The following is a 20,124-nucleotide window of genomic DNA, read 5'->3' as shown; positions in this document are numbered from 1 at the left end:
CAGTCTTGGCGATCTGTGAGGCAAAATTGCGTATCATTGGCTGAGTAGGTGGTAAGCCTCTATCTGTTAGTCGATTGATATAGGCGATTAGGGCCTGCTCCTGCTGTGGGTGGAGGAGCTGCCGTTTTTGGCCACCTATCGCGCGTGAGGCGTGTAGGCCTTGGTGTCTTCGGGTAAGCGTAGATCGAACAACACTATATTTTTTTGCAATATCTGTATACGAAAAAGGCTCATCAGGTCCTAGGGCATTAATAGCTGCAAGCGCAGCCTCAATATTAGCCATGGTGGTGGGGATACGACGCGTTGAGGTTGAGGTGGTTGTAAGGCGCGCGCGCACTTTGTGGTCGCGCGCACTTTGTGGTGGGGCTAGTTACTCTAAAACCACTACTCTCCCATCTACATACAATAATCGCTAACATCCAACCATACCCACCCTAAAAGATTAGCTGCACAAATCCTAGCACAGCTACTCCCCCGCGCGCGCCGGCCGTTCACCCGGTTCCCGTGCTCCCCTACTTACACTTAAGTACCCCCTTGCCGCTACCCACGTGCACCACACACACCGCCGCATTTTCCCGGCGCGTCTCAAGCAAATCCACCCCCCACCTACCCACTCATCCGTCACGGCGGCGGCCCTGTCAAGCAACAAAGTAAATTGCACGCTGGACGCACAGGGCCGCTGCCAAGCAAGCCCAGCCAGCCTTGTGAAGCAAAGGGGGTTAAATAGACGGGAGATTAAGTATCCAAAGGACCTTTGCAATGATGAAACGTGGCTCTCTGCGCGACTCCTGCCAATGTGTGCGAATGCCAATGCTATGGTTTTGAAGGATATTAAAACGTGCGATTTCGTTTGGTTTGGTTTCATCTGTTCTGTTCTCTTCATTTAAGTACTGTCTTCGACTTTCAATCTGCGCTGCGAGATCCCTGAGTCGCGGTGTATATACGTAGTGAGCAGAAAGAGCTAGGAAAGGACAGGAACAGAGCAAAACGACAATGGCAAGACTACATAGACAAGCATTACCACGGCGCCATAAACAGCAACGCAAACCCCGCGTCCCGCTCTTCCTCTCGGCCCTCCTCGTCACAGCAGCCGCAACACCCTCGACAGCAGCAGACGCGCTACCCCGCAGCGCGGTGATCCAAGACGGCCTCACCCACAAACCAGCCTCCACATGTCCCGCGTCCCAGGAAAACCAGCCATGGTACACGTTCCCGTGGACACACACGCCAACATGCGTTGACGTCGTCTTCGCCGACGACCCAGAAGACGGCAGCGCAGGCCTGGAAACCGCGCAAACCCTCTGCGCATACTCCAACGCGCGCTACAACAACGGGCGCGGCGTCAGTTTCGTGGCGACCCCGGATGTCGCGGCCAGCGTGACTATGGAGGCGTTTGGCATGGCCATTGGCGGGCTGGACGGCACCGTCGGGCGCGAAATGGGCATGTGGGAAGTGCGGGACGCGGGGGAAAAGGGAAAAGGGATGTTTGTAAAAGGCGATATTGGGCTTGTTTTCGCGGGCGAAAGCGTCGTGCTGCATACGCCTGTGCTGCTTGTTTCCAGGGCGCTGCTGGATGCGAAGAGGACGCTTGCGACGAGCCGTGTGTTGAGGAGCGCCGTGGAGCAGTTACCTGCTGCGACGAGAGATGCCGTTTTGGAGCTGAGTGGAGGCCCGGAGCTTGAGCAGCTCGTTGCGACGAATGCGGTGGCCGTCAAGTGGCCGTGGGTCGACGAAGTTCCGGAGTTGTTCAGCGTTGTTCCTGAGGTTGCGGTACGTCTGCATCGACTTTTCTCGTAGGACTTGGACTGACGTGCACAGCGTATCAATCACGCGTGTCGTCCGAATACCCGCTGGCGCTTCAACGACTACACGCTTTCCTTCGAGGTGTTTGCGCTCCGCAACATCAAGCCGGGGGAGGAGATAACACGGAGCTGTAAGTCTCCCTCTCTTCCAGCATGCAGAAAGAAAAAAGGGGATCCAAACTAACGCATTTAGATGGCTTTGAACTGCGGCCGCACCACCGACGCATGCGTTCTCTCGAAGCCAACTTCAACTTCAGCTGCAAATGCTCTTTATGCCAGGCGTCTGACGAGGAGCTCGAAGCGTCAGCCGATCGCATCAGCGAGATCAAAGCGCTGAAATCCAGCTTACCCACCGACCCGGCCTCTGCGCCGCGGCTGCTCGAACTGCTACCCAAGCTGATCCGGCAGCTGGAAGACGAGGGGCTCGTCGCTGAGCTCCCGCAGTACGAAGAGAGCCTCGCCTACACGTGGAGCCAGTTTGGGTTTGAGCACCGCGCAAAGTACTGGGCGGACCGCGCGGAAAAGCACTGGGCGGTTGTCGCGGGCAAGGAGAGCTGGGAGCGTGTGCGCTGCATAGAGCTCGCCAAGGATGTCAAGGCGCATCAGACGTGGAGGACGTGGAAAGGCGAGCCTTGGGTGGATTCGAAGGATGATGATGCACATGAGCAGTGATTGAGTTGGGAAATGAAGACATGTTTGTTGTGAGGGTGTTTGTTAGCGTTTGTACATGACTGTAAATCCGCCTACTTATGTCGTGGTGTCAGAACCCCAAATTCAAGCATTCTGTATCAATTGCTTACCAGAAAGAGGTAGAATGGCGATTTATTCTTCCTCGTCCAAAAACCTGCCTCTCCCATGCACACGGTCCAGCCTCCAAACAAGCACTTCACTCTCCGTCTTTCCAAACCCATCCACCCCCCTTTCCACGCTGCGCTGGAGACTCTGCACAACGTCTTCCTCGGGCAGACCCGAAAATTCATGTACAGCCAGCCAAGTCGAGGGCTCCGGAAGCGGCTCATTTGTAGTCGGCAAACCCTTGAAAGCGCGAGACTGGGCATTTGTCCTTGCGTAGAGCAATTTAAAATGCAGCGTGCGCATGTACAGTGGTATTTGCGACAGCAGTTCCGTTTGCTATAGCTGAAATCAATGCTTCATGGCGCGTGTGTGGTGGGAAACGCTGCAAAGGAGTCTCTCTGTACCTGCGTGTAGAAAGCCAGGACCTTGTCTTGTCCAGGCTCGGTTTCAGGTCGGATGCCTGAAGTCATGATGTAGCTGGCTTGCGCTATCGCGGCTGTCTCTCAGTAAAGGAGCTTGCTACGGAAACTCTATCCACCACATGTGTACGCACTATCTGCGCAGCCTTGTTTCGGCGTAGCACTGATGAAACCCAGAAAACTGGTATCCAGATCCGCGAGGTCATAAATGATGCCCGTGCCCGGCAGAATGTCGCTTTTGACGTTGATGTTCTTGAAGCCGGAGCTGAGCGTGTAGGCTAGGTCGTGCATTGGGTAGCACGCGAGGTAAGGCTTGTCGTTGCTCGCATCGCCCATGCAAGAGGATTTGTGGATATCCACGTACCGAAAGCCATCTTTAATCTCGCTTTTGGAGAGGACTTCGGGAACGTGCTCGTCGTCGTACCATTTGAGGAATGTGGTTTCGGAGAGTATCTCTTTGCTGGATGGCGAGATGCGCGAGCGCACAAAAAGTAAACCGGGGCCGTGCAGGGTTTCGGGGGACATTGTTTTGTGCTGCGGCAAGGTGGGTGTTGGTGAGTGCAGTAAACAGAGTTGGGTCGTGTAAAAGGATGAATTAAGTATACGGAGCTGCAGTGGTAGAATACAAGGTATCGCTCATTTGTACGTTGATTGGGTGGAAGAAGGAGTGTCGTCAAGGCAGATGGGGCCGGAAATAGATTACCGGTATGCGGGTAGACGTTACCCCGCCCAGGTTCAGCGCAGGATGGACACTGGGATTATTACTTGAAGCGAGGAACGTTGGAGATGTGGATGTGAGAGGCGAGGAGATGGTGGAGGTAAATGCAGCTTTCGTCAACAGCTAGGAGTGCCTGGCGCAACCTGTGCAGAAAGTGAGAGAAATGAGTTTTCTCAGTATCCTGAGGTGTTCAGACAGTTCGTCATGTCAGATATCCGTCCTGTCATGGTACTCAATGGATAGTCACGTGACTCTGTCGTTGACCGCGCTGGACTGTCGCTGGACTGCAAGCCCCGGCTTCTATAGCCAGTCGGACGTAGTCTGAGTCCTGTCTTTGCTTCGACCTGCGTATTCACCAGTTATCCGGGCAAGAATGGACATATCTGTCAGCTCCTCAGGCCAAGCCGCAACTTATCGGCTCCACTGTACATCGGCACCGGCACGCTACAGCTTGGACTTGGTCACCAGCAGCTTTTCCAGCCCTGTCTTCAGTGCATCAGGCATGCCCTGTTTTCCCGGGCGTCGGCTGTCGCGATCAACAAAGACGTGGATAAACTCGCCCACGGCCTTGACGTCTTCATGGCCTCTTTGGAAGACGGCAATCTCATAAGTCACGGAGCTCTTGCCCAGCTTGTTCACCCTCAAGGCCATGTCGACGACATCAGGAAATCCCACAGGGGCAAAGTAGTCGCACTGTGAATGCACGACCAGGCCGATGTAGGGCGAGGTAGGGGGGTGCTGGGAGCAGTGCTGGATCAGGTACGTGTTGACGACCGAGTCGAAGCTTGTTCCATGTCAGCAACAGGCGCATTGCACGCTGAGCCGGGAGGGCGTACAGGTAGTAGTAGACGCTGTTGTTCATGTGGTGGTACATGTCATTGTCGCTCCTTGGGGGTGTCAGCGCGGCACAGGGGCATGGCACGGGACGACATACCATCGCGTGCGGTACTCGAGCAGGAACTTGTAGTCGCTGCGACGACGCGCCTTGAGGGCCTCGAGGGCCATGATTGCGCGAGGTGGTGGTGTTGGGCAGATGAAGCCGGCTTGCGTGCAGCTATACTTGTCTGCATGTCTGTGCCATGCAAGTGGCAGAAGCTACTGTAAGTGTTGAGCCTCGGCTCAGGCAAATGCGCCGAAACCTTTCATTTTTGCTCCCCTCCGCCCCTCGGCCAGCCCCTCGACGCCCGCCCCGCCATCGTGGCGCCGTCTCCGCGCATCCTCGCCTTCCTCGCCTCCAAGGGCCGCCTGCCCGTGGCCAATTCACCGCCAGGCCCGCCCTCGATGGCGCTGGTGCCGTCGCCGCCGCGCGAGAAGTATCCCCTCCGCGATGATCGGCTGCCGTGGAAGGACCCGCCCGCCGTGGCCATCACGCCGTGCAATCCGTGGCCGCCGCCGTATTACCTCGAGGACGGGCTGCGCAAGGTGACGCCCTACCACTACACGTACAACACGTACTGCAAGCAGCGGTGGCGCGGCCGCGAGATCCTCGATATCTTCGCCAGCGAGTTCCGCGACCGCCCCGCCGACTACTATGAAAAGGCCATTCTCGACGGCCGCGTCGTCGTCAACGGCCAGCCCGTCACCAGCACCAGGACGCTCATCAAGAACGGCGACATCATCTCGCACACGCTGCACCGCCACGAGCCGCCCTGCACCGCCCAGCCCATTGGCATTGTGCACGAGGACGACGACATGATTGTCATCAACAAGCCCGCCGGCATGCCCGTCCACCCCGCCGGCCGCTACAACTTCAACTCCATCATCGAGATTATGCGCGCCGACCGCGGCTACAGTTGGAACCCCCTGCCCTGCAACCGCCTCGACCGCCTGACGAGCGGCATCATGTTCATTGGCAAGCACAAGCAGGCCGCCGAGGACCTGAGCGCCCAGATCCGCGGCCGCACCGTCAAGAAGGAGTACATTACCCGCGTCGTCGGCGAGTTTCCCGAGGGCGAGATTCTGTGCGAGAAGCCCATCCTCCAGATCAGCCCCAAGCTCGGCCTCAACCGCGTGCGCGCAAACGGCAAGGAGGCCAAGACGGTGTTCAAGCGCCTGGCCTACTACCCGCCCAAAGACGACACCAGCAGCGCCGCCGAGAAGCAGCACGGCGATGCGGATGCTCAGGGCCAGCCGTGGAAGAAACTCCGTGGCTACTCCATTGTACGCTGCTTTCCCGTGACGGGCCGCACCCACCAGCTGCGCGTGCACCTCCAGTACCTCGGGCACCCCATCTCCAATGACCCCATCTACGCCAACCAGCGCGTCTTTGGCTCTGATCTCGGCCGCGGCCAGTCCGAGGACGACGACGACGAGGACATCATGTCGCGCCTCTCGCGCATGGGCAAGGAAGAGGTGGCCGATGCCGTCGCCTACCACGATGAAATGGTCGATGCATACAACAAGCGCAAGGCCGAGCGTATGACGGGCGAAAAGTGCCCCGTCTGCGACACGGATCTCTACAGCGACCCAGGCGTGCATGAGCTGGGCATCTATCTCCACGCCAGGCGATATCGCTGTGAGGAGGGCAAATGGGACTACCAGACCGGACTGCCCGATTGGGCATTGCCGCCGCCGGGATACGAGGGCCCGACCGAGAGTACAGAGGAAAGCGATCCACTGGCTGTCGACTTGAAGAAGCTCGGATTGGACGATGAAGTTGAAGTTAAGGACTCGAACGGAACAGCTGTAAAGGAACCGCAAGAGCCAGTAGCTGCCGCGTCTTGATTACGACCGACGGGATGAGCATGACTAGACATGTATAGAAAAGCATTAGTTTTAGATACCCATGAAATCTTTCTTACTTGTGGCTACTCTTGTCTCTAGGCGCGAGATGGAAGCTTAGACGGTTGTGCATCACTTTCCGCGGCTGAACAAGCGTCTTCGTCTTCATCGCTATCGAGGGCGTCGATGGAAGTATGGTCGGGCTCCTCAGTCCCATCTTCTTCATCCTCATCTTCGTCTTCGTCTTGCTCACCCTCCTCTCCATCTCCATCTTCACCATCACTCACCCCAAGCGTGCCCTCTCTCCCCCTCAACTGCGCCTTCAACCCATCCAGAACCACCGCCAACCTCTCCTTCAGATCCGGATTCCAAACCTTACTAATCTGGCCCTCCATCTCTTGAATCTTCGCCCTGAGCTCCTCCGCCACCGTATCCTCTTCTTCTTCATCTTCTTCCTCATCCCCAGCACCACCAGGCCCATCCTCAACCTGAATCCCGCCACCAAACGCCTGCGCAAACTCCCTCGCCATCTTCGGATTCGCAATCGCAAACACCACATGCTCAAGCCCAGCCCACGTCTCCAGCACCACGCCTTTACTCTTCCGACTCGCAGCCGCAGCCGCCGCCGTCGTGCCATCAAGTACCCTGCGAAACGCCTCTGCCACATCGCGAACGGGGTTTCCATACGCGCCGCAGCCCCAGGCCCCGAGAACCAATTTCCGAGCTCCTTTGTGCTCGGCGATGCGAAGCACAGCTCTGATTTTGCGCTCGACCATCTCACGGTCTTTTTTGCAAAGCCGCTTTTCGCCTGCATCCTCGTCGCCTTCTAGCTCGGGGAAACGCAGCATCCCCGCGCTGATGACGTCGACGTACCACCGGTCTGCGTGCGGTAATTCGCCCTGCGAATCGCCGAGCGAGAGGGCGTTGCGGAAGACGAGGACGTCGCGTGTGAAGATGGCGCCGTGCTCGGGGAGTCGGTAGTATTCTTCTTTGAGGGAGGGTAGTAGTGTGGTGCGCGCACAGAGAAATTCTTCTTGAGATGTTGCGCCTGCGAAGACGCCGCCGCCGGGGCGCAGTGGAGACGCCATGTTGAGGATGCAGGTATTCTGCTGTTGTTGTTTGCGGTTGCTGCTGGGTTTTGCCGAGGGTGGTGGTGTGGTGTGCGAGAGCATGTGAGCGGCTGTCAGCGTATCCGTAGTGATAATACGGATGCACCTCTCTTTCTTTGGCGATTGCAATGGCGCTGGAGCTGTGATGTTCAGATCCTGACCTAGCAACCCGGCGTCGAGAGAATCGTTCCTTTTCTTCGCTTTGCTCGCTTTTCCACGCCCTTTGCCTTCTCTTTCACCATCACCCATAGCTATACCGTCCTCTTCCTCGCCCCCCTCACCCTCCTTGACTTTCCTTCTCCCCTGCCCCTTCCTCTTCACATATCCCACGTCGTCTCCACCGCCCTCCTTACTCTTACTCTTATTCTTCCCCGCCACTCCACCTGCTGCGCCGATGCCCGGCCCAGGATCCACAATCAACTCGCTCCCCTCGACACCCCTTCGCGCTCTCGCATTCGACGCCAGCAACGCAGGCACAACCTTATTCACCACATGTCGCGCCTGCTTTGCACGCATCTCCTTGCGCACAGCCGGCGGCGCCAGGCCCTGCGATTTCTCCGCTCGACCCATTTTCTCGCCACACAAACTTGCTCTCTTACCGCGCTATGATGATGATGATGATGATGATGATGATGATGCTGCGCTTGTGCTGTGGGCGTACCCTGACAGAATTTCCAAAAAAACAGTAATCAGTGCTTTTATTTCGTGGGTTTTGGGGAAAAGTGAGGTGTGGTCACTTGTGATTTTAGAGTACTATGTTGGTTGGGGGTTGCGGTTGCACCATGGCACTATGCCGTTTTGGGGTGGCACCGTGGACCTAAGCGTGGAAGCTGGTTGGTTGGTTGGAATGGTGCTGGTATTTGCTTCCACTGCTCAATGCGGCGGGTTGGGTGGTTCCGAGTATTAAAGGGGTCTTGGATTTTTCTTCTTCGGGGGGGGGGGGTTTGGGCGGGTGTTGACGTTGTGATTGAGGGGTTAGTTGCGTGATTTGGGTAAGTAGATGGATTTGGTTGGTGTTGTGAGCATCGCATGTTTACTTACTTGCATGTTGCACTTTGAGGGTATACCGTACCTGGATTTGTTTTGGTACTTGAGTGTTTTAAATCAGGAAGAGGAAGCGTTCAATATAATGCCACTGGCATGTGCAGAGTGAATACCACGGATAAATCGGCCAAATATTATAGGCAGTCATATTTTCTATAATAATAAACCCGTAATGGATGTTTATTTTAGCGATTGGGAATCTAATCAAGGTTTCGAGAATTTTCTGCCTTCTTTCATTATTAAGTAATCTCTATCCAAGAGACCTGGCACATGAAGGCTAGAACATAGACCCTGAGCCATTAAGTCACTTGACTCAATTTGTTCACTGTTGATGGGACATGTCTCACGCGAGCAGACTGATCTTCTAGTACTGTAATTTTGCATACAATTTCCAACGTCTTCACGGATCAATCAAACTCTCCAACTTATCATCAGAATGCTATCAGACTTCAATTAGTGCAGACTAGAATTAGTCCTACAGAATTTCCATCTTGAATTTACGGCATGTGAAGATAATTCATAATCCAGGTCATAATAACTGGATACGGTACAGCACTATCACGCAGGGACTCGAGACGTCAAAGACAGTCACTACCATTACCCAACTCATACTCTCTCTCCAGTTCGCCACTGACCATCGCCCTTTATATCTACCTCCGCACTTCCTCCACGGGTGGACTTCCCTACGACACTTGCACGGTGTTACAGGCAAGGACCTGACTGACAGCCATGTCTACCCTCTTTCACCTCTTCGCCATTGGCGCTGCAGCCTCGACTGCCTTTGCAGCTCCTCCTCCCATCCACAAACTCGAGCCGAGAGCTTGTATGCCCCTTTCTGTTGGAAGCGGCCCCGTTCCAAGACCTGATACGGCAGAGGCTTTTCTAGCTTTTGAGCCTTTCGCCATAGCAGCCACGTCGGCGGCTACACCGCGTGGCTTCCTACAGGCATATTCTAACCTGCACACTACTTACAACGAGCCGTCTCAGTTCGTGCACTACGTGGCTTTGGATTCGTACAACGTTGAGGAATGTAAGTATGACTAATATTCCTCTTTTTCCAAAGTCTATTCACGAGCATACTCATAGCTACGCAAGCCAATCCAGAAATCCCCCTTTAAGCATCTAACCTCATCTTGATTATTCAACTAAATCCATCTAGGCGCCGCAATATGCCGCAAAGAAGAAAAATGCAACGCCTTCGCCATCTTCTTCGAGCGCGCCCCCCTTCTTGAGCCCGGCGCCGGGTGCCTGAATCCGGCCTCTACGACGCTCATCAAGTGCACCATGTGGGATGGCACGATTACCCCCCAAACCAGCATTACCGACGGCCAGCTGCAGGGCGAGTTCCGCGCCGTCATGGCGGGCTCCAACGCCTACGTCAAAGACGTTACCGCCGCCAACGACTCAAACAGTCTACGCGCCCTGGAGGACGAGTGGACGTCTGAAGAGTACGAAAACGGCGCTGCAATTGAGGCCCCGCTAGACTGCAACGGTAACGACACGTACATGGGCATGTCGGCGTGGGACGACGGCAAATTCGATGCTCAGAGATGCATTGAGGCGTGCAAGGCGGCCGACGACCATGATCTCAAAGACCGCACCTGCAACTTTGTCAATACGTACATGCAGCGGCAGGATGGCGTGCCGGTTGCTCAGCACTGCGCCATGTTTTCTGAGTATTGGCCTGCTACGTAAGTAACCTACACAAAATCTCCAGTCAATCCGACTCGAAACTGATTATAACACAGATACGCTACCAACGTTGGTCAGAACCGCGGTCCGAATGATGTTGGTGTCTCCAACACGGATTCGTATGGGTATGTCGTGATGAAGACGGGTTTTTGGAAAATTGTAGTTTGCTGACTTGCGCGTAGTATTCGCCGGACTGACCTCAAGTACACTGCCTGCTATGTGGCTGATGCTAAGCCTGAGAGTTCAGTGATTCCGTCGGCTACGTCTTCGGCTGAGCTGCCTGTCTCCTCGGTCGTTTCTGTGTTGGTTTCTTCCGTCGAACCTACGACATCTTCCTCGGTCGAATCTACATTGTCTTCTTCGGTTGACTCTACGACGTCTTCATCGGTTGGATCTGTGCCGTCCTCAGTCGTCTCTTTGACGTCTTCCTCAATCGACTCTGCGGTGTCTTCCTTCTCAGACATCTCCGCACCGTCTTCTTCCTTAGTTAGCCCTGCACCATCCCCCTCAGTCGACTCTACATCCTTTTCCTCAGTCGAACTGGCGCCGTCTCCTTCAGTGGCCCCTCCTCTATCTTCCTTCTTAGCCATCTCCACGTCTTCTTCTTCAGTCGACTCTGCACCAACCTCCTCAGTCGACTTGGTGCCGTCTCCTTTGGTGCTTCCCGCGGTATCTTCCTCAGTCGACTCTGCTCCGTTCTCCTCAGTTGATCCTACACCATCCACAGTCGTCTCTACACCATCCGCAGTGGTCTCTGCACTATCATCAGTCGTCTCTGCGCTATCCTCATTAGTCGACCCGGTGCCATCTCCCTCCGTTGACCTGGCGCCATCCTCCCTTGACTCTACGCCATCCTCAGTCGTCTCTGCACTATCCTCAGTCATCTCTGTGCTAGCCTCCTCAATCGACTCGGCGCCGTCTTCCTCAGTGGTCTCAGCGCCATCCTTGGTAGTCCCCGCGCCCCCAGTGGCCCCCGAGATGACTTCCTCAGTTGACTCTGTACCATCCTCCTCGGTTGCCTCTGCGCCATTCTCAGTCGACTCTGCGCCGTTTTCCTTATTAGTCCCACCGCCATCCTTAGTGATCCCCGCGCCGCCCTCAGTGGCCTCTGCGACGTCTACCGCCTCAGTCGACACTGTAATATCCTACTTATCTGTCTCTGCGCCGTCGTTGGTACTCCCCGCGCCATCCTTGGTGGTCCCCGCGCCGCCCTCAGTAGTACCCGAGACGTCCACTTCAGTCGACTCGGTGTCATTCTCGTCAGTCGAACTCTCGGCGCCATCCTTCTCCACACTCCCGGCAATATCTTTCACCAAACCATTCTACATCCCGCCTCCCGTCCCCCTATATCTATCTACCCCTCTGACCAGCGCCTCCACGGAAACCGCTACCAGCATAGAGCCCACAGCCGAGGTGAACACCACCACCGACATTACTGCAACTCCCACTGCTGCCGTCTTCCGAACCCAGGCCTTCTTTCCTATCATCCCCAAAATCTCCTTGGCAACTACTGCAAACCGGGAACCCTCCATCATTACACCCATTCCCATCACTTTCCAAACAGAGGTTCCCAAGCCCCGTGTCAACATCACCAAAACTGCCACAGATGTGGATACTACCGCTACCGTTACCATTCTTGAGGCCCCCACAACCAAAATTGAGGTCTTGTCTACCCCTGTTGCCAACGTCTCCACAGACAACACTGCTACTGTGACTGTTGTTGCAGCGCCTAATTCCGTACAGACTGAGATCTTTGCGACCTCTGTAGCTGATGTTTCCACGGACACTACGGAAACTGTTACTGTTGTCGCTGCACCTACGTCTATCCAGACTGAAGTCCTCTCTACCTCTGTAGCCGATGTGTCTACAGATACCACTACTACTGTAACTCTTGTGGCAGCGCCTACATCTATCCAAACCGAGGTCTTGTCTACTCTTTCAGTCAGTGTTTCCACAGACGACAGCACCACGACTGTTACTATTGTTGCTGCACCAACATCTATCCAAACTGAGGTCGTATCTACCCCTGCAGCCAATGTGTCCACAGAGGATACCACTACTGTGACTGTTGTTGCAGCGCCTACGGCCATCCAGAGTGAGGTCCTCTCTACCCCTGCTGCCAACATTTCCACAGAAGATACCACCACTGTGACTGTTCTTGCCGCACCTACATCCATCCAAACCGAGGCAATCCCGAATCCTCCAGCTAACTTCACTTTGGGACCCACTACAGACCTAGACACCACCACTACCGTCACCGTTCTTGCGGCTTCTACAACTGCTCTCGCTGGAGTCTCCTCTGCCCCCCTCCCTGCTATCTCTGCCGACACCACGACCACGACCCTCACCACCATCACTATCCCTGCGGGCCCTTCAACCCCGCAACCGGAGATCTCTCTCCCACTCAACGACCCCTTGCCCCTCTTTCCCGGCACCCCTCTAACCAACATCCTCGAAACCCCCAGCCCCAGCCCTCTGACACTGAATCCCATCCCGCTGGAACCCCTGCTCATCCCCAATCCACCACTTAACCTTACTTCACCACTCAACTTTACTTCTCCACTTAATTTCACCTCTCCACTCAACCTCACGCTTCCACTCAGCCCACCCCTCAACACCACCACCACCACCAACACGCTCCCCCTAGCCCCCGCTCCAGACGTCAACACAACAACCCCAACAATCCCAAAAACCCCCCTCCTTCCCGAAACACCCTTCCTGCCCAGCATAACCGACAAATCGCTCCTGCCCACACCCATGTCGCCGTCCTCGCAGCGCGGCAGCTGGAACGCCAGCACCACGCGGCGGCCCTTCCCATACCCGAAAGTCGCACACACGCCTGTCCGTCTCGCCGAAATCATAAGCGCATATGTGAATTCGAAAGCGAATATCACGCTTACGAATGCTAATTTCAGTGTTACGACGCTGAATTTGCGCCCCGTGACTACCCCCGCTGCTGTGCTTGCGCCAACGACGTTCCTGACGCGTGCGGGTTTGGCGCCGGCGGCGCCGGTGGTTGCGAATAGCACGCGTATGGCTGTGGGTGTGGGTGCGAGTGCGAGTGTGAGGGAAAAGGCAAAGGCGAATGTTACGGCGGCAGTGAGGCGTCCGACGTGGAGTGCGAGTGCGTCGCGGAAACTGGTGACGCGGACGGTGGATTATGTGGTTTGACGAGGGGACTGCTGATTTCGTGGCTGTTGTTTCATTTTTGGTTAGTTGGAGTGGTGGAGATGGTGGGTTGGTTAGTTGGTGAGATAATCGGATTGATGGGTTGGTTGTGTGCGAGATGAAGATGAGAAGAGGAGGAAAAAGGAAATGGAAAAAGCAAGCTGAAATGTGCTTTGATATTGCTCTTGCTGAGATTACACGTTATGGCGGATATTAGTATCCTGTCTATTAATGGCGTTCTCTGATATTACCTTGTTATAATTATATATCCTTTTTTGCTTTTTTAAAACCAACATTCGTATGTGTGTGACATGATATCGCGAATCACGATGCATTCTGTTCATCATGGCTGTTTCGTTGCCATAGATGAACTAGACTTCAATGTTATCATGCCTCGTTGCATTACGGTGCGTCTATGCACCTATCCGGTGCTTTTATCATATTCTCATCGTTAATCGACATATGCACCGCTTCTCACATCCACCATGACAATACACCCAAATGCTTTTTGATAGCCATTATGTTGAAGAGCGTATCTTGAAGTGACGGGCGCCCTAGTATTAGATGTCATTCAGTTCGGGCAAGCTACAAGTTTAGCAGTCCTCGTGCACTGGTGCAGGCCGAGTTGCACATTCAATCGTCTCACAAGATGGCGACGGCACCTAGCGGTCGCGCTCCTTAAGCTCTTCTGCCACTGCCTTCAATCCATTCTGGTGTTCCTTTGAAACCTGCTCCCAGTATTGTGCCCATACACGTGAATGTGGGTCATCCTGTCCGATACCAGCCTCAGTGCCCATTTGCTTGTTGATCTGAACTGAAACTTTGAGCACACCCTTAGCACCCTCGTGAATCTTTTCAATCTCTTGCTTGACAGCATTCTCCTTTGGCTTGACGGCGAGAACCGTGCGGAAGTTCTCGGCCAGTGTCTCCAGGCGTGAATGTATTTGGTCAGGGGCAATGATCAACAGCTTTGTGAGCATAAGGTTACACAAGATGCGGATGTCGTGCTCATCAGTGACACCAGCAACTATGCGATCGAAGAAGTCAGAGACCTCAATAGGCGACAGCCGGGCAAAGGCCTTTTCAAGAAGGGCGTACAATGTCTCGTATGCGCTCTTGCGGATTTCGAGACCATCATCCACTTTGTGCTTGAATGGGCCCATCTGGACCTCACGAATGAGCTCCGGCTTGACGACAGTCTCTCGCATGGCCAGAGGTAGCAGCTGATCCAGTGCAGGCAGAATGATGTCCGGCTTGTTGTGCATCGCCGAGTTGAAGCTCATGAGGGCCAGGCGGCGGTTTTCCAGGTCCGGCTCATTGAGCATCTGCACCAGCATGGGCACAACGATGGGCTTGAGGTACTCGTCATAGGCTTCATCGGTATCGGTAAAGGTGTAGCGCAGGGCAGAGATGACCATAGCACGTACACTTGCCTTGCGGTCGTTCAAGAACGCCTAGAAAATGATTAGCTGCGAACACATGAGAAGTGGAAAGTCCTACCTGAAGCTGAGAAAGGTACGTCTTGGGGTCAATAATGGTAAGTCTGCCAATGCATTCGGCGCCAATCGCCTTGTTGTCTTCGAGCTGAGAAGCAACGACGAGATTGTCCCATAGAGTGGAGGCGTAGGGGATAATCTCAGATTCTGCATCATCTTGCTGAAGAATTTCCTTGATGGAGTGCAAGAACAAGTACTGTGGAGCTGAAGGCTGGCCCATGTTTGACAGAATGACGGGGAGATACTTGCTGACACTTCCAGCGCCAGCTCTTCCAAGGGCTACAGCAGCTGCCAGCGGTACGTTTTCTGATTTAGCAGAGAAGTACTTGATGAACAGCTTGGGGTCAATGCTTGACTGGGAGCCCAATCGCAGTGCAGATTCTCCGAGCACGACGAGAGCAAGACACTGGCGTTTATCATCTTGTGCAGTCTCGAGCTCAGTGATGAACTGCTCAAGCTTGACACCCACACTGTCACCGCCATAAACAAGGAGGTTGCCAATGACTTTTCCGACGACCTCGGCATGTCCAGAAACACCAACTTGCTGCAGCAAAGCTTGCATCAGTTCTTGTCCTACGCGCTGCTCGCCAATGGTGCGGACAAGCTTGAGCAGTGCATCAAGCGGCATTCCGCTAATAGAGCCTTGGGCAACCTGGCACAGAGCCGTATTAAGGTTGGGTGTCATGATCACCTGCGCATCATCCTTGACAAAAGTGGCGAGGATGATGAGGGCAGGACCTAGAAGGTGGAGGTCATTGGCGTTGAGCAGTGGCAACAGCATCTCGACCAGTTGTACCCTAGTCTGATTGTCCAGTTGACTCCGTGATTGCGGGTTCAGTGCAAGAGTACGAAGAGCGCTCAAACTGGCACCGCGCAAAGCACGGCTTGCTTTTCGCAATTGCGCACCGAGCTCCAGCGCGACAGTCTGTACCCACTTGGCTGACAGCTCGTCCTTGGCCTTGGTATGGGCAGCAATCGAGTCGATTGCGCGAACAGAGGCAAGGCGAGTAAGCTCATTCTTAAGGCGCTCAGCCAGGAGTTCAAGCCCTGCTGTTCGCTTCTCTGTTGCAATCAAGCCTTGGGCTCCAGAGCTTCGACCCAGCAGCAGGCCCAGAACATGAATAGCACTGCGGCGTACTTCAACATCTGCGTCGTTTGCAGATATCCTGTTGACCAGCGAGTCATACAGTTGTTCCAGGTATTGCTGGTTTTCTGTCCCGGAAGCGGCGGATCGAGGAGGTGTAAGGGCCTTGATGACTTGTTCGGTCGCTGCGAGCGCCTCAATCGATAGCTTGCTGTATTTCTCTTTGACCCCGCGAAGAAGCACATCAACTATAGGCGCCAGATACGGCTGGATCGATTTGGATGAGTGTGTGCCAGCCACAGCACCTATCAGCTGCAGTGCTTGAGTTCGTAAGCTGTTCGCCGTGGCAGAAGCGCTGCTTGATGAGCCTCCAGTAGTCTTGGCAGCTTCTACGACTGGTGTGATGAGCTGGCTGAGGTAGCCGTCAAGACCACCGCGCTGCGTAATGACAATATCCTTGATCAACGATATCGATGCCTGCTTAGTAGTGGGCGGACACGATGTTTGCTTGAGCAACTGCGCAACACCTTTGACAATGTCTGGACTGAGCTTCGCCAAGCTAGCACGAGGGCCTACTGGAGGTGTGTCGGCTGGTGCAGGCGAAGCATAGCCCATGGATAGGGACGAGCTCGCATGGAGATCGAACATGCTCGCATCGCTACCACCGCGGCGACGCTTCTTGCTTGGTGGCGGCATCATTCCACCCTGAGTTGTCTCGTCTGCGAACTTGACCGGTGAGGGTCCGTCGCCAGATTTCCTCACTAGGTTGGATAGTGTCGACAGAACCTCTAAGCGTACGTTGTCTTCCCGCTCCTTGAAGCGTGCAATGAGTGCTGGTGCGACGCGGCTGTAGAGGGTTCCGTCTTCGAGAAGATCGCCGTTGCTTCGTGTCGAGATGAGTGTGTACAGAACCTTGGCCGCACACCTGCGCACTTTCCAGCTAGCATCGTCATCATCATCATAGCCAGTCTCTTCTTCGAAATCATCGCCTTCCAATGCATCTTCCTCGTCGCTTGGCATAGCGTCGTCGTCTTCGTCATCGTCTTGCGCAAGGTTGGGGTCGTACTTGAGATAGCGCGTTGCGGCTTCGATGGTCTCATCGGTATATGCGCGCATGTCGTTTGAGCAGGAGGCGAGAAACCCGTCGAGCGCGATGAGAGCAGCCTCCAGAACCTCGTCAATCTCCGGATCACGCTCGCCCTCGTCGTCTGACACATCCATTTGTTCAGCCTGTTCCTCGGTGCTCAGTGCGCTCAGAACAAATGGCGCCAGAGTCTTTAGGTATGGCCCAAACTTGCGCGGGATGGAACGCGCCATAGAGCCTAGTATAGTAATGTACAGCTTTCGCTTGCTGCGAGTAAGGTGCGGGTCGCGTAGAAGCTCAATCACCTTGGACAGAAAGCTGCTCAGCAACGAGTCGGAAAAGTAGCCAGCCAGAGTGGAGATGGCAGTCACAGACTTCTTCTTCATCATCGAGCTTGCGCGGTCGTTTTCGAGAATAGCAAATGTCATCTGTTGCAAGGCCTGGATCTCGACATCCTGCAACATAGAGCCAAAGCACCGAGCGACTTCAGTCAGCACATCAATGGCGTTGCTGTCTGTGCCCTTGTCCAAGTCTTCCTGCAGCATGCCCTTGGGTGGCTGCGTGAGGCCTGGTTGTGCGGGTGGTATGACGTTGTATCCGATCAGGCGAGGAATCAGCACCCTGCTAATGGCGCTGTATGCGTTCAAGACGGCTTTGCCGCGTGCAGCACCGTGGACGGGACGCGGGAGGGAAACGACGACTTCGCGGAGGGCGAGGGCGGGTATCGACTGGTCTACGGTATTGCCTGTAGGGAGTGTCGACAGCTTTTCAATCATAACGGGCAGCGTCTTCTCGCTGATCTTGTTGACAAAGGGCCCCAGGCACTTGACGGCCTGGTTTTGGACCTCGCCGTTGGTGTCGACCAGTGTCGTGAGCAGACCATCCACGGTCCTTGCGGCAACGACATCATCGTGGAGCAGGAGGCCAGGATGAGCTACAACGAGAATGTCGTGCAGGTCGCTCAGGGCCATGAAGCGGAAGTCGGGATCGTCATCGACGAACCGGGGCAGCAGCTGGGCGACATTTTGGGCGGTCGGATTGGGCGGGACCGACGAGGGCGCCATGATGTGTGTGTGGTGTGTACGAGTGTGCCGCTGTCACTGGCGCAGTGCACGAGGTCGGGGGCGCGGGCACCTGGCGGGGCAGCTCTGGCGGGGTTGTCGTTGTGGTGCACTTGTGGCTGGGGCGTTGTGGGCAGATGGAGGGCAGGGTTGGCAATTTGTAGCTGGAGAAGTGTGGGCTGCATAGGGTGGAGCCACTGCTGGGCGGTTGAGAGTGAACGAAGCTTCTATTCAGGGCAATCGTCAGTGGTTGCCTGCGCGTAGCTCTGGAGAGCGCGAACCGTGCACACGCCCACTGTACGAAGTTATGTGTGTACGTCGACGCAGAGCGCGCACCGCGAAACAAGCAGACTGCGGCATCCTGGGCAGCCGGAACATGGCGCAGTGTCCTGGGATGATATGCTTGAGAACTAGCCCAAGCCCCATGTCCTTCAGCACGGCATCCACAGACACGGGGTGGATGACAGCCAGGAATCCGGGGCCGTCCCGATACATGCTCACGTGACCGGGCTAGGGCCGTCCGGGGCTAGGCGGGCTCCGGTGACGTACCGATTATTCCCACTGGCATGACCTGATCTTCTCCATTCGCGCATCATACCGAGGAGCCTCTCATCAATTGCCCGTCGCGAGCTTCAATTGATCTTTCCGCAGCTTCATCATGTCTTTTATAAGGTCTTCTGCCCTGCGCGCCTCGTCATTCGCACGAGCCGCGCGCCCGACGAGGTTTATCCGTGCTGCCGAGCTCCAGCCATGGCAACGAGCTGTTCAGCGCAGAACATACGCCAGCGAACACGGCTCGCACGGTGCAACCCAGAGCAGCGATGTCCCATGGTACGTTGAGCCTGTGGTTTTGATGGCATACGGGAGGGTGTGTGGTAGTTTGCGTCTGCAGTGCGGTTGGGTTTTTGCATGTGTGGACCAATAGTTACCGTTCCATTGACATCCGACTACCTATCCGAGGCCTGTACCTCCATCTGGAATATGCTGACTTTGTGCTGCAGGATGGGTGCGGCTGTAATTGGCACGGCTGTTGGTCTCTACGTTGTCCTGAACCAGGACACCAACCACGGCGAAGAACACCACCCTCTGGGTGACCCACACGGCGAAGGAAGTGCCCACAAGACTTCTACTGAGTCTGCCAAGGAAGAGGCAGAGGAAGAGCCCAAGGAGGAGACCAAGAAAGAGCCAACAAGCGAGCAGCAGGACCCTAACAAGGCCACCAAGGAGAACAGCGAGGAGAAGGACACTCAGTCTCCCGACGAGTCTGACAAGGTCAGTGAATGTGGGCCATTTGCCAACCAGCTTAGCTAACCCGCACAGCCCGATCCCCGCAAAGAGGAGACCAAGAGCACCAACGAGATGTCTGGCAAGCAAAAGGGCCTGTCCAACGACAACACGGAGCACTCTTCGCAGATCGACAAGCAGCCCGAAAAGAGCAAGAAGGGAGAGGGCGTGGCCGAAACGGCTAAGCTGCAAGGAACCGTGTCGACTGAGCGCCCTGGCGCGGAGAACAAGGAGGAGCGCGGCAAGACCAAGATGGACAAGGACGCATAGACTGGGTGTCTTGAGATTCGCCGCGTCTCGGAGGCTAGAAAGATATGGCGGCGACGGTCCAGGTCGCCGCCCTTGTATAATGAGTAAAATCAAATCAGCTAATGAGTCGACTGCCACATACTACTGCCCGTGCCAGGCGTCGCGATATGCTTTGGGCCATGACTCGAGCGACGAGTGATTGTGCACGTGTTGCGGGTCGCCAGCAGCAGTGGATCCAGGCCTCGGGTCGTGGGTGTATGCATGGACGACGAGGGATTATATCCACGACGCCCGCGCCACTGAGGCTATGCCGGCAGGGTTGGTTAGTCGCAACATGCGCCCGCAAAGGTGGTGGATTGCAGGAGGGCGCTGCCATCTCGGTGCGATGAGGCGACAGA

General features: G+C 55.3%; 10 protein-coding genes across 10 annotated transcripts; 5 read left to right on the top strand and 5 right to left on the bottom strand.

Annotated features, from left to right (window-relative positions):
- Window positions 1–625: 625 nt before the first annotated feature.
- SETTUDRAFT_135876 (uncharacterized protein) lies at window positions 626–2,474 on the top strand (the record flags this gene model as incomplete). Its single annotated transcript, XM_008027505.1, has 3 exons — window positions 626–1,770; window positions 1,819–1,933; window positions 1,996–2,474. The coding sequence occupies exons 1-3, from the start codon at window positions 994–996 to the stop codon at window positions 2,472–2,474; spliced, it is 1,371 nt and encodes a 456-aa protein (XP_008025696.1). The 5' UTR covers window positions 626–993.
- A 150-nt stretch (window positions 2,475–2,624) lies between these two features.
- On the bottom strand, window positions 2,625–3,541 carry SETTUDRAFT_89171 (uncharacterized protein; the record flags this gene model as incomplete). Its single annotated transcript, XM_008027504.1, has 3 exons — window positions 2,625–2,933; window positions 3,002–3,084; window positions 3,151–3,541. 3 exons carry the CDS (start codon window positions 3,539–3,541, stop codon window positions 2,625–2,627), a joined length of 783 nt encoding a protein of 260 aa, XP_008025695.1.
- Window positions 3,542–4,178: 637 nt separating this feature from the next.
- On the bottom strand, window positions 4,179–4,739 carry SETTUDRAFT_153951 (uncharacterized protein; the record flags this gene model as incomplete). Its single annotated transcript, XM_008027503.1, has 3 exons — window positions 4,179–4,518; window positions 4,571–4,621; window positions 4,669–4,739. 3 exons carry the CDS (start codon window positions 4,737–4,739, stop codon window positions 4,179–4,181), a joined length of 462 nt encoding a protein of 153 aa, XP_008025694.1.
- Window positions 4,740–4,813: 74 nt separating this feature from the next.
- SETTUDRAFT_179037 (uncharacterized protein) lies at window positions 4,814–6,519 on the top strand (the record flags this gene model as incomplete). The annotated part of the gene is made up of 2 exons (XM_008027502.1): window positions 4,814–4,834; window positions 4,908–6,519. 2 exons carry the CDS (start codon window positions 4,814–4,816, stop codon window positions 6,456–6,458), a joined length of 1,572 nt encoding a protein of 523 aa, XP_008025693.1. The 3' UTR covers window positions 6,459–6,519.
- A 34-nt stretch (window positions 6,520–6,553) lies between these two features.
- On the bottom strand, window positions 6,554–8,134 carry SETTUDRAFT_87333 (uncharacterized protein; the record flags this gene model as incomplete). Its single annotated transcript, XM_008027501.1, has 1 exon — window positions 6,554–8,134. One exon carries the CDS (start codon window positions 8,132–8,134, stop codon window positions 6,554–6,556), a length of 1,581 nt encoding a protein of 526 aa, XP_008025692.1.
- Window positions 8,135–9,337: 1,203 nt separating this feature from the next.
- Window positions 9,338–10,471, top strand: SETTUDRAFT_87874 (uncharacterized protein; the record flags this gene model as incomplete). Its single annotated transcript, XM_008027500.1, has 3 exons — window positions 9,338–9,638; window positions 9,768–10,299; window positions 10,357–10,471. The coding sequence occupies 3 exons, from the start codon at window positions 9,338–9,340 to the stop codon at window positions 10,469–10,471; spliced, it is 948 nt and encodes a 315-aa protein (XP_008025691.1).
- A 44-nt stretch (window positions 10,472–10,515) lies between these two features.
- Window positions 10,516–11,184, bottom strand: SETTUDRAFT_19764 (uncharacterized protein; the record flags this gene model as incomplete). Its single annotated transcript, XM_008026762.1, has 1 exon — window positions 10,516–11,184. One exon carries the CDS (start codon window positions 11,182–11,184, stop codon window positions 10,516–10,518), a length of 669 nt encoding a protein of 222 aa, XP_008024953.1.
- A 94-nt stretch (window positions 11,185–11,278) lies between these two features.
- SETTUDRAFT_19763 (uncharacterized protein) lies at window positions 11,279–13,471 on the top strand (the record flags this gene model as incomplete). The annotated part of the gene is made up of 1 exon (XM_008026761.1): window positions 11,279–13,471. One exon carries the CDS (start codon window positions 11,279–11,281, stop codon window positions 13,469–13,471), a length of 2,193 nt encoding a protein of 730 aa, XP_008024952.1.
- Window positions 13,472–13,873: 402 nt separating this feature from the next.
- On the bottom strand, window positions 13,874–18,312 carry SETTUDRAFT_163237 (uncharacterized protein). The gene is made up of 2 exons (XM_008027499.1): window positions 14,969–18,312; window positions 13,874–14,922 (listed from the first exon to the last, which is right to left on the bottom strand). The coding sequence occupies exons 1-2, from the start codon at window positions 18,194–18,196 to the stop codon at window positions 14,131–14,133; spliced, it is 4,020 nt and encodes a 1,339-aa protein (XP_008025690.1). The 5' UTR covers window positions 18,197–18,312; the 3' UTR covers window positions 13,874–14,130.
- A 458-nt stretch (window positions 18,313–18,770) lies between these two features.
- On the top strand, window positions 18,771–19,963 carry SETTUDRAFT_163236 (uncharacterized protein). The gene is made up of 3 exons (XM_008027498.1): window positions 18,771–19,024; window positions 19,195–19,465; window positions 19,514–19,963. The coding sequence occupies exons 1-3, from the start codon at window positions 18,852–18,854 to the stop codon at window positions 19,745–19,747; spliced, it is 678 nt and encodes a 225-aa protein (XP_008025689.1). The 5' UTR covers window positions 18,771–18,851; the 3' UTR covers window positions 19,748–19,963.
- The last annotated feature ends 161 nt before the right edge of the window (window positions 19,964–20,124 follow it).

This window comes from Exserohilum turcica (assembly GCF_000359705.1).
Source record: "Exserohilum turcica Et28A unplaced genomic scaffold SETTUscaffold_2, whole genome shotgun sequence".
NCBI classification, from domain to species: domain Eukaryota; kingdom Fungi; phylum Ascomycota; class Dothideomycetes; order Pleosporales; family Pleosporaceae; genus Exserohilum; species Exserohilum turcicum.
Note: the sequence above shows the minus strand (reverse complement) of the source record. Positions and strands in the feature narration are given on the sequence as shown.

Coding starts and splice junctions, on each gene's coding strand:
- SETTUDRAFT_163237 (XM_008027499.1), bottom strand. CDS start 18,196: ATGGCGCCCTCGTCGGTCCCGCCCAATCCGACCGCCCAAAATGTCGCC. Junction 14,923..14,968: donor CGTACCTTTCTCAGCTTCAG/GTAGGACTTTCC, acceptor ATCATTTTCTAG/GCGTTCTTGAACGACCGCAA.
- SETTUDRAFT_163236 (XM_008027498.1), top strand. CDS start 18,852: ATGTCTTTTATAAGGTCTTCTGCCCTGCGCGCCTCGTCATTCGCACGA. Junction 19,025..19,194: donor CAGAGCAGCGATGTCCCATG/GTACGTTGAGCC, acceptor TTTGTGCTGCAG/GATGGGTGCGGCTGTAATTG. Junction 19,466..19,513: donor CTCCCGACGAGTCTGACAAG/GTCAGTGAATGT, acceptor TAACCCGCACAG/CCCGATCCCCGCAAAGAGGA.